Below are 15,302 nucleotides of genomic sequence, written 5' to 3'. Positions count from 1 at the left end.
GAACCCTCTTGTTTAACTAATAATACTAGTCTTATTTAAATATCTTCTACCAGGGCCTCATGAATTATGAGGTTTTCCAGTCTGTTTGGAAAGAACAAGCACTATTTTTGTGGCTAGCTACCATTCCCTCTAATCTTTTCAGGTAGTTCTCTCCCCAGCCCTTTCCTTACATGCACGTGGTGATGAAAATTCTGCATATTCAAGGATGATTCTCTGCAGATGTCTGGAATTTTCTTTAACTACAGCTCTTCCCTTTTCAGTATTCTGATCTGGAAATTCTAGCTGCCTTAGTCTCTACCATCTTTCAGTGTCTCCTCAACTTGTAGTCTGTCACCTGCGTTACTCAGTCCCGTGCTGTAGCCTGGACAACATACTAAGCTGGTGCATTAGTGGAACTCACCTTGTTTATTTCCCATTTCTCAAGGATCATTGTTCTTTGTTGCCTGTGTCCAGTGTTCTGAAAACTATTGATTCATATATATTTTGTCTGATTTTTTTTTTTTTCTTTTTTGCTTCTTTCATCTAGGAGGGTTAATCTGGCTTCTGTTATTCCATCTTGGCTGGAAGCAGAAGTCTCCATTATCATTTACTCTTTACTCTCCCTTCCCCCTTTATATACTCAGTTGCCAATTTTATTTTTTCTTCTTCTTTTTTTATATTAACATAGAATGTATTATTTCTTTTAGGGGTACAGGTCTGTGATTCATCAGTTTTACACAATACACAGCACTCACCACAACACATACCCTTCCCAGTGTTCATAACCCAGGCACCCCATCCCTCCCACCCTCCTCCACTCCAGCAACCCCAGTTTGTTTCCTGAGATTAAGAGTCTCTTATGGTTTGTCTCCCTCTCTGGTTTCGTCTTGTTTCATTTGCCAATTTTATTAGACTCTGTCTCTCAAATTCATTTATTCTTTTTCTTCTGTCATCATGTCTTTTTCTAGTACTTCTTACCTGGATTGTTATTCTGTCTTTTATTTTATTTTATTTATTTGTCAGAGAGAGAGAGAGAGAGAGAGAGCGCATGCACACAAGTAGGGGGAGCAGCAGGCAGAGGGAGGAGAAGCAGATGCAGGGTTCGATCCCAGGAGTCTGGGATCATGCCCTGAACCAAAAGCAGCTGCTTAATGACTGAGCCACCCAAGTGCCCCTTTTTCTGTTTTTCTAATGTGTCTCCTTGTATCCTTTATCTCTGTTTTCCTGTCCATTAAGTATATTACGACCAGCAATATTCTTCTTAAGGTACTCTATGAATGCAATTCCCATTAAATATTTATATTAATTTCTTATTACCTGTCAAAATGAGTTCAGACACTCTGGCATTCGAGAACCTTAGTAATTTGACACTATCTTTTTAGCCATCTACTAATAACCCTGTATGTATTACATAGTCCAGCAATATTGAATTATAAATAATTTACTAAACAAAGCCCATTTTTATTCACTCTTCTGCCTTAATGCACTGTTTGTCTTGATTCCGAACACTTTCCTCTTTATCTCAATCTTTTGAAGTTTTATTCCCCTTTCAAGGTTTCTCTCAAGTGGTACCTTCTTGAAACTTCTCCTGATCTTCTAAACAGATATTATTAACTCCCATAATACTTCATTTACATCTTTTGTAGTACTTAAAATATTTTGCCTGATTTTAAAGTTAGTTGGTGATATTATGATCATTCTCCTTCTAAAGGTTATGCTCTTACATCTTACTTATTTTTGTATTCCTATAATAGTGTCAAGCTTATATTTGGTGAGGTGAACTGGATCATATTCTTAGTTTTTATATGTTTTATTGGAATTAACTAATACAATTTTATTCCTAATTTATTTCCAGTAGTACTTTTCTGTACTTCCTTTTCACTGAATTGCCTGTATGTCTGTCTCATTGACTTCCTTTCAGAGGGGATTCTAACTTTATTTTTTAAACTACTTTCTATTTATTTTTTAAATTAATGAATAACTTTTAAGTAGTAAAGTACATAAATTGTAAGTGTACAACGAATGAATGTTCACATGTATATGCACCCATATAATCATGATTCAGATCAAGATACCATTTCTAGCACATCAGAAGCATCCTTTTTGTCTCCTTCCATGTAGCAAAGCCTTCCCATAACCACATTAAAAAAATTTCAAGTTGTGTTTGTCTTTTGTGCTTTTTTAAAAAAAACGATTACAAGGTCCTTTTTGAACCTGTATAAGCTATTAAGAATAGCAGAATTCTCTAATTATGAAGGGCTTAAGCACTAAATCATTGAATTACAAGCTTATATTGAAGAATTCTTTTAGTAGAAATGGACTAAGGATTTATAGGTTAGGCATATCTCATAGTAATTAAAATTTTTCTAGATTTATTATAGGAGTGTCATGGTTTCAGTATTTGATTAATCTTTCCTTCTATACTCTCCTCTGTATTGTAAGCTATATGGTGACAGGTACTTCCCCCCACTTATTTTATATGTTAGTGTAAATATGGTGCTTGGTATATGTTAGGAATTTGATAATACATGTTAAGGAAGTGAAAGAATCAGCAGGCAATTTCTGCTTTAAGCAATCTTGATGGAAGATGAGGTAAATAAAGAACCAAAACTCTGAAATCAGAGCAAATTGCAAGATGACTTTGAGTCTAATTGGTCATAAAAATGAAGATTTCTGGAATACATAGGATAACTGGAAGAAGACCAGGTAGAAATCTAAAAACAACTTTCTTTTGTGGTGTTGCTGTTTTACAGGTATCTTATATTGGAGAAGGCATCAGATGAACTTGTTGAACGAAGTCACATTTTTAGTAGTTTTTTCTATAAATGCTTGACAAGAAAGGAAAATAATTTAACAGAAGACAATCCAAATCTTTCGTAAGTCATACTTCCAATGTACTTAAGTTTTAAGAGGAAAATATGCTATTTTGATGTTTCTAAGTGATAAAACTTGTTACATTATTTCCTGGAGTGAGCAGTATTACCACTTATGCAGGTTTTTTTTGCTCTAAGATATGCTTCTTACCCTTCCACTGTTCTGTTCTGACTCTTGCAGGCTGTATTTCCAAGTGCATGTTCTGTGGGGACACTGGAGGTTGGAGAGCAAGGAGGGAAAAAGTCAGGTTACCCTCTTTGCCTTAGGCAGCGATTTTGGCAGTGGCATTATTTCCTCTGTGGGTTGTGTCTTTCAATGAACAGATCTGTAAGAATGCCAACTCCTATCTGGAGTTGCTACTGCTTCTCCCTCTTTGCCCTTTAGTGTAGGGGTATAGTAGTTTCCTCCTATGCTAGTCTCTTGTTGCCTCTCTGCTCTCTTTTTTGGCTTTGCACTTTCTTTTCGTTATCATCACTATAGCCAATTCTCTGCATTACATTTTTATCTGTCTGAAAATACAGTGTCTTTTGATTTTCTGGTCAGACTGTCACCAAAATACTACTCTTTAGTTAAACTACTGTAAATTATACAAAATACTATGTTCACATAATTTGGCTTATAGTCAGAATTAATGGGGAGGGATATTTGGAAGGGGAAAGTTTATTAAATAAATTGATATTAAACATTTTTGATACCTTCCTGTTCTATTTTATGTATATAGAAATTCATGGTTAGTACCATGCTTTTAATCTTAGGGTTTTTTTTATAAAATTACTAGTCAGTGTTTGGCATAACCACCTAGAAACTGAAAATGAAAGCAGGTAGGATCTGTTGTAGTTTTAAATTTTAGGATAATTTTTAAAAATTGAAATTTGATATTATATGTTTGATTAAATATAAAAGGAATATAAAACAAAGACACATAAGTGGCATATTCCAGAGTAAGATATATATATGATACTAAGCTTAGATATTACTATACTTAGTATATTATACACACACACACACACACAAACACACACACAGATGACCCTGGAACAACATGGGTTTGAAATGTGTGGTGCCCTTATATGCGGATTTTTTTAATAAGTACAGTATATGTATTAACTGTAAATACTGTAAATGTATTTTCCTTATGGTTTTCTTGATAACTTCTTTTAGATACCATCTATTTATTTATTTCTTATTTATTTATTATTTTCTCTAACTTACTGTATTATTTTAATAGTACATTATATAATACAGTACATGATAAAATACATATGCAAAATATGTGGTAATTGATTTTTTTGTTATTGGTAAGTCTTCTGATCAACATGAGGCCCTTAGTTGTTAACATTTTGCGGAGTCAAAAGTTATATACATGGGTTTTCAACTCCATTGGGAGTGTGGGTGCCACTAAACTCCTCACTGTTCAAGGGTCAACTGTGTGTGTGTGCCTGTGTGTGTTTGTATCTCTATCCTGGACAAAAACTCATACTAATGCTTGACCAGATATATATGTAATTAGTATTCACACAAAGAATTTCTATAAATCAGAAAAAAAAAACCCCAGAATCAAAGTGATAAGGGATATAAACCTTTTTAAAAAATTAAAAAAAAATTAACATATAATGTATTGTTTGTTTCAGGGGTACAGGTCTATGATTCATCAGTCCTATACAATGCACAGCACTCACCATAGCACATACTCTGCCTACTGTCCATTATCCAGGCACCCCATCCCTCCTACTCTCTTCCCCTCCAGCAACCCTCAGTTTGTTTCCTGAGATTAAGAGTCTCTTATGGTTTGTCTCTTTCTCTGGTTTCATCTTTCATTTTTCCCTCCCTTCTCCTATTATCCTCTCTGTCTTGTTTCTCAAATCCCTCATACCAGTGAGATCATATGATAATTCTCTCACTGACTGACTTATTTCTCTTAGCATAATACCCTCTAATTCTATCCACATTGTTGTAAATAGCAAGATTTCATTTTTTTGATGGCTGCATGGTATGCCATTGTGTGTGCGCACGTGTGTGTTGTGTGTGTATCTATCTATCTACCTATCTATCTCACATCTTCTTTATCCATTTATCTGTTGATGGTTATCTAGGCTCTTTCCATAGTTTGGCTGTTGTAGATATTGTGGACTATTGTGGGTCTTTCCATAGTTTGGCTACTGTGGATTGCCATAAACATTCAGGTGCATGTGCCCCTGCAGATAACATTTACATCTTTAGGGTATATACCCAGTACCGCAGTTGCTGGGTCGTAGGGTAGCTCTATTTTCAACTTTTTGAGGAATCTCCATGCTGTTTTGCAGAGGGGCTATACCAGCTTGCATTGCCACCAACAGTGTAGGAGAGTTCCCCTTTCTCCGCATCCTCACCAACACCTGTCATTTCCTGACTGGTTAATTTTAGCCATTCTGACTGGTGTGAGGTGGTATCTCACTATGGTTTTGATTTGTATTTCCCTGATGCCGAGTGATGTTGTACATTTTCTCATGTGTCTGTTGGCCATTTGGATGTCTTCTTTGCAGAAATGTCTGTTCATGTCTTATGCCCATTTCTTTTTTTTTTTTTTTTTAAGATTTTATTTATTTGTCAGAGAGAGAGGGAGAGAGAGCGAGCACAGGCAGACAGAATGGCAGGCAGAGGCAGAGGGAGAAGCAGGCTCCCTGCCGAGCAAGGAGCCCGATGTGGGACTCGATCCCAGGACGCTGGGATCATGACCTGAGCCGAAGGCAGCTGCTTAACCAACTGAGCCACCCAGGCGTCCCTCTTATGCCCATTTCTTGATTGGATTATTTGTTCTTTGGGTGTTGAGTTTGCTAAGTTCTTTATAGATTTTGGGCACTAGCCCTTTATCTAATATGCCATTTGCAAATATCTTCTTCCATTCTGTCGGTTGTCTTTTGGTTTTATTGACTGTTTCCTTTGTTGTGCAAAAGCTTTTGATCTTGATGAAGTCCCAGTAGTTCTTTTGCCCTTGATTCTCCTGCCTTTGGTGATGTTTCTAGGAAAAAATTACTGTGGCTTAGGTCGAAGAGGTTGCTTCCTGTGTTCTCAAGGATTTTGAAGGATTCTTGTCTCACATTGAGGTCTTTCATCCATTTTGAGTCTATTTTTGTGTGTGGTGTAAGGAAATGGTGCAGTTTCATTCTTCTGCATGTGGCTGTCCCATTTTCCCAACACGATTTGTTGAAGAGACTGTCTTTTTTCCATTGGACATTCTTAACTGCTTTGTCAAAGATTAGTTGACCCTAGAGTTGAGGGTCTATTTCTGGGCTCTCTATTCTGTTCCATTGACCAGTGTGTCTGTTTTTGTGCCAGTACCATACTGTCTTGATAATTATAGCTTTGTAATAGAGCTTAAAGTCTGGAATTGTGATGCTGCCAACTTTCAAGATGCCGCTGGCTATTTGAGGTCTTTTCTGGTTCCATATAAATTTTAAGTTTATTTGTTCCATTTCTTTGAAAAAAGTTGATGGTATTTTGATAGGGATTGCATTAAATGTGTAGATTGCTCTAGGTAGCATAGACATTTTCATAATATTTGTCCTTCTGAATCATGAGTGTGGAACATTTTTCCATTTCTTTGTGTCTTCCTCAATTTCTTTCACGAGTACTCCATAGTTTTCTGAGTACAGATTCTTTGCCTCTTTGGTTAGATTTATTCCTAGGGATCTTATGTTTTGGGTGCAATTGTAAATGGAATTGACTCCTTAATTTCTCTTTCTTCTGTCTTGCCATTGTTGTAAGAAATGCAACTGATTTCTGTGTATTGATGTTGTATCCTGCCACTTAACTGAATTCCTATATGAGTTCTAGCAGTTTTGGAGTGGAATCTTTTGGGTTTTCCACATAAAGTATCATATCTGCCGGGAGTGAGAGTTTGACTTCCTTTTTGCTGATTCAGATGCCTTTTATTTCTTCTTGTTGTCTGACTGCTGAGGCTAGGACTTCTAATATTATGTTGAATAGCAGTGGTGAGAGTGGACAGCCCTGCTGTGTTCGACCCTAGGGGAAAAGCTCTCAGTTTTTCCTCCATTGAGAATGATATTCGCTGTGGTGTTTTTCATAGATAGCTTTGATGATATTGAGGTATGTACCCTCTATCCCTACACTGTGAAGATTTTTTTTTTAAAGATTTTATATATTTATTTGTCAGAGAGAGATGGAGAGAGAGCGAGTACAGGCAGACAGAATGGCAGGCAGAGGCAGATGTAGAAGCAGGCTCCCTGCTGAGCAAGGAGCCTGATGTGGGACTCGATCCCAGGACGCTGGGATCATGACCTGAGCCAAAGGCAGCTGCTTAACCAACTGAGCCACCCAGGCGTCCCAACTGTGAAGATTTTTGATCAAGAAAGGATGCTGTACTTTGTCAAATGCTTTTTCAGTATCTATTGAAAGTATCATATGGTTCTTGTTCTTTCTTTTATTAATGTATTGTATCACATTGATTGTTTTGAGGATGTTGAACCACCTTGAAGCCCAGAAGTAAATCCCACTCGGCCATGGTGCATAATCTTTTTAATGTACTGTTGGATCCTGTTGGCTACTATTTTGGTGAGAATTTTTGCATCCATGTTGATAAGGGATATTGGTCTGTAATTTTCCTTTCTATGGGGACTTTGTCTGGTTTTGGGATCAAGGTAATTCTGGTCCCATAAAATGAGTTTGGAAATTTTCCTTCCATTTCTATTTTTTGGAACAGTTTCAGGAGAATAGATATTAATTCTTAAAATGTTTGGTAGAATTCCCCTGGGAAGCCATGTGGTCTTGGGCTCATGTTTTTTGGGAGATTTTTGATGACTGCTTCAGTCTCCTTACTGGTTATGGGTCTGTTCAGGTTTTCTATTTCTTTCTGGTTGAGTTTTGGTAGTTTCTATGTCTCTAGGAATGCCTCCATTTCTTCCAGATTATCACATTTGCTGGTATATAGTTGCTCATAATATGTTCTTATAATTGTTTGTATTTCTTTGGTGTTCGTTGTGATCTCTCTTCTTTCATTCATATTATGTTAATGTGGGTCCTTTCTCTTTTCTTTTTGATAAGTCTGGCCAGGAGTTTACCAGTCTTAAAATTCTTTCCAAGAACCAGCTCCTAGTTGCATTGATCTGTTCTACTGTTTTTGTTGTTGTTGTTGTTGGTTTTTTTTTGTTTGTTTGTTTGTTTCTGTTTCATTGATTTCTGCTCTGGTCTTTATTATTTCTCTTCTCCTGCTGGGTTTAGGCTTTGTTTGTTGTTCTTTCTCCAGCTTATTTAGTTGTAGGGTTAGGTTGTATACTTGAGACCTTTCTTGTTTCTTGAGAAAGACTTGAATTGCTATATACTTTCCTCTCAGGACACCTTTGCTGTGTTTCAAAGATTTTGTACAGTGTGTTTTCATTTTCATTTATTTCCATGTATTTTTTTAATTCTTTAATTTCCCGTTTGACCCATTCATTCTTTAGTAAGATGGTCTTTAGCCTCCACGTATTTGAGTTCTTTCCGACTTTCCTCTTGTGGTTGTGTTCTAGTTTCAAAGCATTGCAGTCTGAAAATATGCTGGGAATGATCCCAGGCTTTTGGTACTGGCTGAGATCTGATTTGTGACCCAGGAGGTGATCTGTTTTGGAGATTGTTCCATGTGTACTAGAGAAGAATGTGTATTCTGTTGCTTTAAGATGGAATGTTCTGAATTATCTGTGATGTCCCTCTGGTCCAGTGTGTCATTTAAAGCCTTTATTTCCTTGTTGATCTTTTGCTTAGATGATCTGACCATTTCAGTAAGGGGTTGTTATAGTCCACGCCTATTGTTGTATTATTGTTGATGTGTTTCTTTGATTTGGTTATTAATTGATTTATATATAGTTGGCTGCTCCCATGTTAGTTAGTGCCATAGATTTTTAAAATTGTTTGATCTTCTTGTTGCACAGACCCTTTAACATGATATAGTGTCCTTCTTCATCTCTTATTATGGTCTTTTGCTTAAACTCTAATTTGTTTGATATAAGGATTGCTACCCCAGCTTTCTTTTGATGTCCCATTAGCATGGTAAATTGTCTTCCATCCCTTCACTTTAAATCTGGAGGTGTCTTTGGTTCTAAAATGAGTTTCTTGCAGACAGCATATCAATGGGGCTTTTTTTTTTTTAATGTTTTCTGATACCATCTGTCTTTTGATTGGGGAATTTAGCCCATTTACATTCAGAGTAACTATTGAAAGATATGAATTTAGTGCCATTGTATTGCCTTAAGGTGACTGTTACTGTATATTGTCTGTCTTCATTTCTGATCTGTTACTTTTAGGCTCTTTCTTGGCTTAGAGGACCCCTTTCAATATTTCCCATAGGGCTGGTTTGGTGTTTGCAAATTCTTTTAGTTTTCATTTGTCCTGGAAGCTTTTTATCTGTCCTTCTATTTTCAATGCCAGGCTGGATGGATATAATATTCCTGGTTGCATATTTTTCACGTTTAGTGCTCTGAATATATCATGCCAGTCCTTTCTGGCCTGCCAGGTAGGTCTCCTGTCAGTCTACTGTTTTTATTGTTGTAGGTTATAGACCTCTTGTCCTGAGTTGTTTTCAGGCTTTTCTCTTTGGCACTGGGACTTGTAAGTTTTATTATTAATGACGGGGTGCTGACCTACTTTTATTGATTTTGAGGGCAGTTCTCTGTGCCTCCTGCATTTTGATGCTTATTTCCTTCCCCCAATTAGGGACGTTCTCCCCTGTAATTTGCTCCAATATACCTTCTGCCTCTCTCTTTCTTCTTCTTCTCAGTTCCCAACTATTCTAATATTGTTTTGTCTTATGGTATCACTTATCTCTCGAATTCTCCCCTTGTGATTCAGTAGTTGTTTATCTCTCTTTTTCTCAGCTTCTTTATTCTCTGTCATTTGGTCTTCTATATCACTAATTCTCTCTTCTGCCTCAATTATCCTAGCAGCCAGAGCCTCCATTTTTGATTGCACCTCATTAATAGCTTTTGTGATTTCAACTTGGTTAGATTTTAGTTCTTTTATTTCTCCAGAATGGGATTTTATTTCTTCAGAAAGAGATTCTCTAGTATCTTCTATGCTTTTTTTAAGCCCAACTGGCATCTTTGTAATTATTTTCTAACTTTAGTTTTGACATCTTACTAATGCGTATTGATTAGGTCCTCATCAGTCAGTATTGCCTCTTGTTCTTCTTTTGGAGGTGAGTTTTTCCACCTTGTCATTTTGTCTAGAGCAGAATAGATGAATGAGAGAACAAAATGCTAAAACGGTAACAATGACCCCAGAAAAAAATACAGTAACCAAATCAGAGAAAACCTGAATACAGTGGGAGAAGAAAGGGAAAAAAAAAATATGTGATTGGCCTGATGAATATAACAGAGTCACACAGTTCGTTTTGGGTGTATTTTTGTCTGTTAGAAGAAACTGCCTCCCAAAATTTGAAAGAAAGAAAGAAAGAAAAAAAATATATATATAGGTAAACATGATGAAGTGATGGAATATGACTGTAAAGAGGAACATTAAAAAATATTTTAAAAAAGGAGTTGATAAGTAAGAAGTTGGTTGAAAAAAAAAGATAGAATGTGATCAGGCTGGAGACTAGAACAAAGCCATAAGCTAGATTTAGGGTCTATTTTGGTCTTTTAGAAGAAACTCTATCCCAAAATTTTTTTTTTTTAAATTTTATTTTTTATAAACATATATTTTTTTCCTCCAAGGGTACAGGTCTGTGAATCGCCAGGTTTACACACTTCACAGCACTCACCATAGCACATACCCTCCGTAATGTCCATAAGCCCACCCCCCTCTCCCAATCCCCCTCCCCCCAGCAACCCTCAGTTTGTTTTGTGAGCTTAAGAGTCACTTATGGTTTATCTCCCTTCCAATCCCATCTTGCTTCATTTACTCTTCTCCTACCCCCTTAACCCCCCATATTGCATCTCCTCTCCCTCATATCAGGGAGATCATATGATAGTTGTCTTTCTCTGATTGACTTATTTCGCTAAGCATGATACCCTCTAGTTCCATCCATGTCATCGCAAATGGCAAGATTTCATTTCTTTTGATGGCTGCATAGTATTCCATTGTGTATATATACCACATCTTCTTTATCCATTCGTCTGTTGATGGACATCTAGGTTCTTTCCATAGTTTGGCTATTGTAGACATTGCTGCTATAAACATTCGGGTGCACGTGCCCCTTCGGATCACTACGTTTGCATCTTTAGGGTAAATACCCAGCAGTGCAATTGCTGGGTCATAGGGTAGCTCTATTTTCAACATTTTGAGGAACCTCCATGCTGTTTTCCAGAGTGGTTGCACCAGCTTGCATTCCCACCAACAGTGTAGGAGGGTTCCCCTTTCTCCGCATCCTCGCCAGCATCTGTCATTTCCGGACTTGTTAATTTTAGCCATTCTGACTGGTGTGAGGTGGTATCTCACTGTGGTTTTGATTTGTATTTCCCTGATGCCGAGTGATGTGGAGCACTTTTTCATGTGTCTGTTGGCCATCTGGATGTCTTCTTTGCAGAAAAGTCTGTTCATGTCTTATGCCCATTTCTTGATTGGATTATTTATTCTTTGGGTGTTGAGTTTGCTAAGTTCTTTATAGATTCTGGACACTAGCCCTTTATCTGATATGTCGTTTGCAAATATCTTCTCCCATTCTGTCAGTTGTCTTTTGGTTTTGTTAACTGTTTCCTTTGCTGTGCAAAAGCTTTTGATCTTGATAAAATCCCAATAGTTCATTTTTGCCCTTGCTTCCCTTGCCTTTGGCGATGTTCCTAGGAAGATGTTGCTGCGGCTGAGGTCGAAGAGGTTGCTGCCTGTGTTCTCCTCAAGGATTTTGATGGATTCCTTTCTCACATTGAGGTCCTTCATCCATTTTGAGTCTATTTTCGTGTGTGGTGTAAGGAAATGATCGAATTTCATTTTTCTGCATGTGGCTATCCAATTTTCCCAACACCATTTATTAAAGAGGCTGTCTTTTTTCCATTGGACATTCTTTCCTGCTTTGTCGAAGATTAGTTGACCATAGAGTTGAGGGTCTATTTCTGGGCTCTCTATTCTGTTCCATTGATCTATGTGTCTGTTTTTGTGCCAGGACCATGCTGTCTTGATGATGACAGCTTTGTAATAGAGCTTGAAGTCCGGAATTGTGATGCCACCAACTTTGGCTTTCTTTTTCAATATTCCTTTGGCTATTCGCGGTCTTTTCTGGTTCCATATAAATTTTAGGATTATTTGTTCCATTCCTTTGAAAAAAATGGATGGTACTTTGATAGGAATTGCATTAAATGTGTAGATTGCTTTAGGTAGCATAGACATTTTCACAATATTTATTCTTCCAATCCAGGAGCATGGAACATTTTTCCATTTCTTTGCGTCTTCCTCAATTTCTTTGATGAGTACTTTATAGTTTTCTGTGTATAGATTTTTAGTCTCTTTGGTTAGGTTTATTCCTAGGTATCTTATAGTTTTGGGTGCAATTGTCAATGGGATGGACTCCTTAATTTCTCTTTCTTCTGTCTTGTTGTTGGTGTAGAGAAATGCGACTGATTTCTGTGCATTGATTTTATATCCTGACACTTTACTGAATTCCTGTACCAGTTCTAGCAGTTTTAGAGTGGAGTCTTTTGGGTTTTCCACATATAGTATCATATCATCTGCGAAGAGTGATAGTTTGACTTCTTCTTTGCCGATTTGGATGCCTTTAATTTCTTTTTGTTGTCTGATTGCTGAGGCTAGGACTTCCAGTACTATGTTGAATAGCAGTGGTGATAACGGATATCCCTGCCGTATTCCTGACCTTAGCAGAAAAGCTTTCAGTTTTTCTCCATTGAGAATGATATTTGCGATGGGTTTTTCATAGATGGCTTTAATAATATTGAGGTATGTGCCCTCTATCCCTACACTTTGAAGAGTTTTGATCAGGAAGGGATGCTGTACTTTGTCAAATGCTTTTTCAGCATCTATTGAGAGTATCATATGGTTCCTGTTCTTTCTTTTATTAATGTGTTGTATCACATTGATTGATTTGCGGATGTTGAACCAACCTTGCAGCCCTGGAATAAATCCCAATTGGTCGTGGTGAATAATCCTTTTAATGTACTGTTGAATCCTATTGGCTAGTATTTTGGTGAGAATTTTTGCATCTGTGTTCATCAAGGATATTGGTCTGTAGTTCTCTTTTTTGATGGGATCCTTGTCTGGTTTTGGGATCAAGGTGATGCTGGCCTCATAAAATGAGTTTGGAAGTTTTCCTTCCATTTCTATTTTTTGGAACAGTTTCAGGAGAATAGGAATTAGTTCTTCTCTAAATGTTTGGTAGAATTCCCCCGGGAAGCCGTCTGGCCCTGGGCTTTTGTTTGTTTGGAGATTTTTGATGACTGTTTCAATCTCTTTACTGGTTATGGGTCTGTTCAGGCTTTCTCTTTCTTCCTGGTTCAGTTGTGGTAGTTTATATGTTTCTAGGAATGCATCCATTTCTTCCAGATTGTCAAATTTGTTGGCATAGAGTTGCTCATAATATGTTCTTATAATTGTCTGTATTTCTTTGGTGTTCGTTGTGATCTCTCCTCTTTCATTCATGATTTTATTTATTTGGGTCCTTCCTCTTTTCTTTTTGATAAGTCTGGCCAGGGGTTTATCAATCTTATTAATTCTTTCAAAGAACCAGCTCCTAGTTTCGTTGATTTGTTCTATTGTTTTTTTGGTTTCTATTTCATTGATTTCTGCTCTGATCTTTATGATTTCTCTTCTCCTGCTGGGTTTAGGGTTTCTTTCTTGTTCTTTCTCCAGCTCCTTTAGGTGTAGGGTTAGGTTGTGTACCTGAGACCTTTCTTGTTTCTTGAGAAAGGCTTGTACTGCTATATATTTTCCTCTCAGGACTGCCTTTGTTGTGTCCCACAGACTTTGAACCATTGTATTTTCATTATCATTTGTTTCCATGAATTTTTTCAATTCTTCTTTAATTTCCTGGTTGACCAATTCATTCTTTAGAAGGATGCTGTTTAGTCTCCATGTATTTGGGTTCTTTCCAAATTTCCTCTTGTGATTGAGTTCTAGCTTCAGAGCATTGTGGTCTGAAAATATGCAGGGAATGATCCCAATCTTTTGATACCGGTTGAGACCTGATTTAGGACCAAGGATGTGATCTATTCTGGAGAATGTTCCATGTGCACTAGAGAAGAATGTGTATTCTGTTGCTTTGGGATGAAATGTTCTGAATAATCTGTGATATCCATCTGGTCCAGTGTGTCATTTAAGGCCTTTATTTTCTTGTTGATCTTTTGCTTGGATGATCTGTCCATTTCAGTGAGGGGAGTGTTAAAGGCCCCTACTATTATTGTATTATTGTCGATGTGTTTCTTTGATTTTGTTATTAATTGGTTTATATAGTTGGCTGCTCCCACGTTAGGAGCATAGATATTTACAATTGTTAGATCTTCTTGTTGGACAGATCCTTTGAGTATGATATAGTGTCCTTCTTCATCTCTTATTATGGTCTTTGGCTTAAAATCTAATTGATCTGATATAAGGATTGCCACTCCTGCTTTCTTCTGATGTCCATTAGCATGGTAATTTCTTTTCCACCCCCTCACTTTAAATCTGGAGGTGTCTTCGGGTTTAAAATGAGTTTCTTGTAGGCAGCATATAGATGGGTTTTGCTTTTTTATCCATTCTGATACCCTGTGTCTTTTGATTGGGGGCATTTAGCCCATTAACATTCAGGGTAACTATTGAGAGATATGAATTTAGTGCCGTTGTATTGCCTGTAAGGTGACTGTTATTGTATTTTGTTTCTGTTCCTTTCTGATCTACTCCTTTTAGGTTCTCTCTTTGCTTAGAGGACCCCTTTCAATATTTCCTGTAGAGCTGGTTTGGTGTTTGCAAATTCTTTCAGTTTTTGTTTGTCCTGGAAGCTTTTAATCTCTCCTTCTATTTTCAATGATAGCCTAGCTGGATATAGTATTCTTGGCTGCATGTTTTTCTCGTTTAGTATCTGAATATATCATGCCAGCTCTTTCTGGCCTGCCAGGTCTCTGTGGATAAGTCTGCTGCCAATCTAATATTCTTACCATTGTATGTTACAGACTTCTTCTCCCGGGCTGCTTTCAGGATTTTCTCTTTGTCACTAAGACTTGTAAATTTTACTATTAGGTGATGGGGTGTGGACCTATTCTTATTGATTTTGAGGGGGGTTCTCTGAACCTCCTGGATTTTGATGCTTTTTCCCTTTGCCATATTGGGGAAATTCTCTCCAATAATTCTCTCCAATATACCTTCTGCTCCCCTCTCTCTTTCTTCTTCTTCTGGAATCCCAATTATTCTAATGTTGTTTCGTCTTATGGTGTCACTTATCTCTCGAATTCTGCCCTCGTGGTCCAGTAGCTGTTTGTCCCTCTTTTGCTCAGCTTCTTTATTCTCTGTCATTTGGTCTTCTATATCGCTAATTCTTTCTTCTGCCTCATTTATCCTAGCAG

The 15,302-nt window shown here is 37.2% G+C and overlaps 1 protein-coding gene across 5 annotated transcripts in view; it reads left to right on the top strand.

Annotated features, from left to right (window-relative positions):
• SENP7 (SUMO specific peptidase 7) overlaps positions 1-15,302 on the top strand; it is a 168,639-nt gene that overhangs the window by 133,991 nt on the left and 19,346 nt on the right. For all 5 annotated transcript variants that reach the window (XM_032852067.1, XM_032852066.1, XM_032852064.1 and 2 more), the window contains one exon: positions 2,733-2,855. In XM_032852067.1, the coding sequence (XP_032707958.1) occupies positions 2,733-2,855 (123 nt within the window). The remainder of the gene's footprint in view (positions 1-2,732; positions 2,856-15,302) is intronic.

This window comes from Lontra canadensis, unplaced genomic scaffold (assembly GCF_010015895.1).
Source record: "Lontra canadensis isolate GAN:19392208 unplaced genomic scaffold, GSC_riverotter_1.0 scaffold6, whole genome shotgun sequence".
Classification (NCBI taxonomy): Eukaryota; Metazoa; Chordata; class Mammalia; order Carnivora; family Mustelidae; genus Lontra; species Lontra canadensis.
This window is presented reverse-complemented; position numbering and strand designations above follow the sequence as displayed.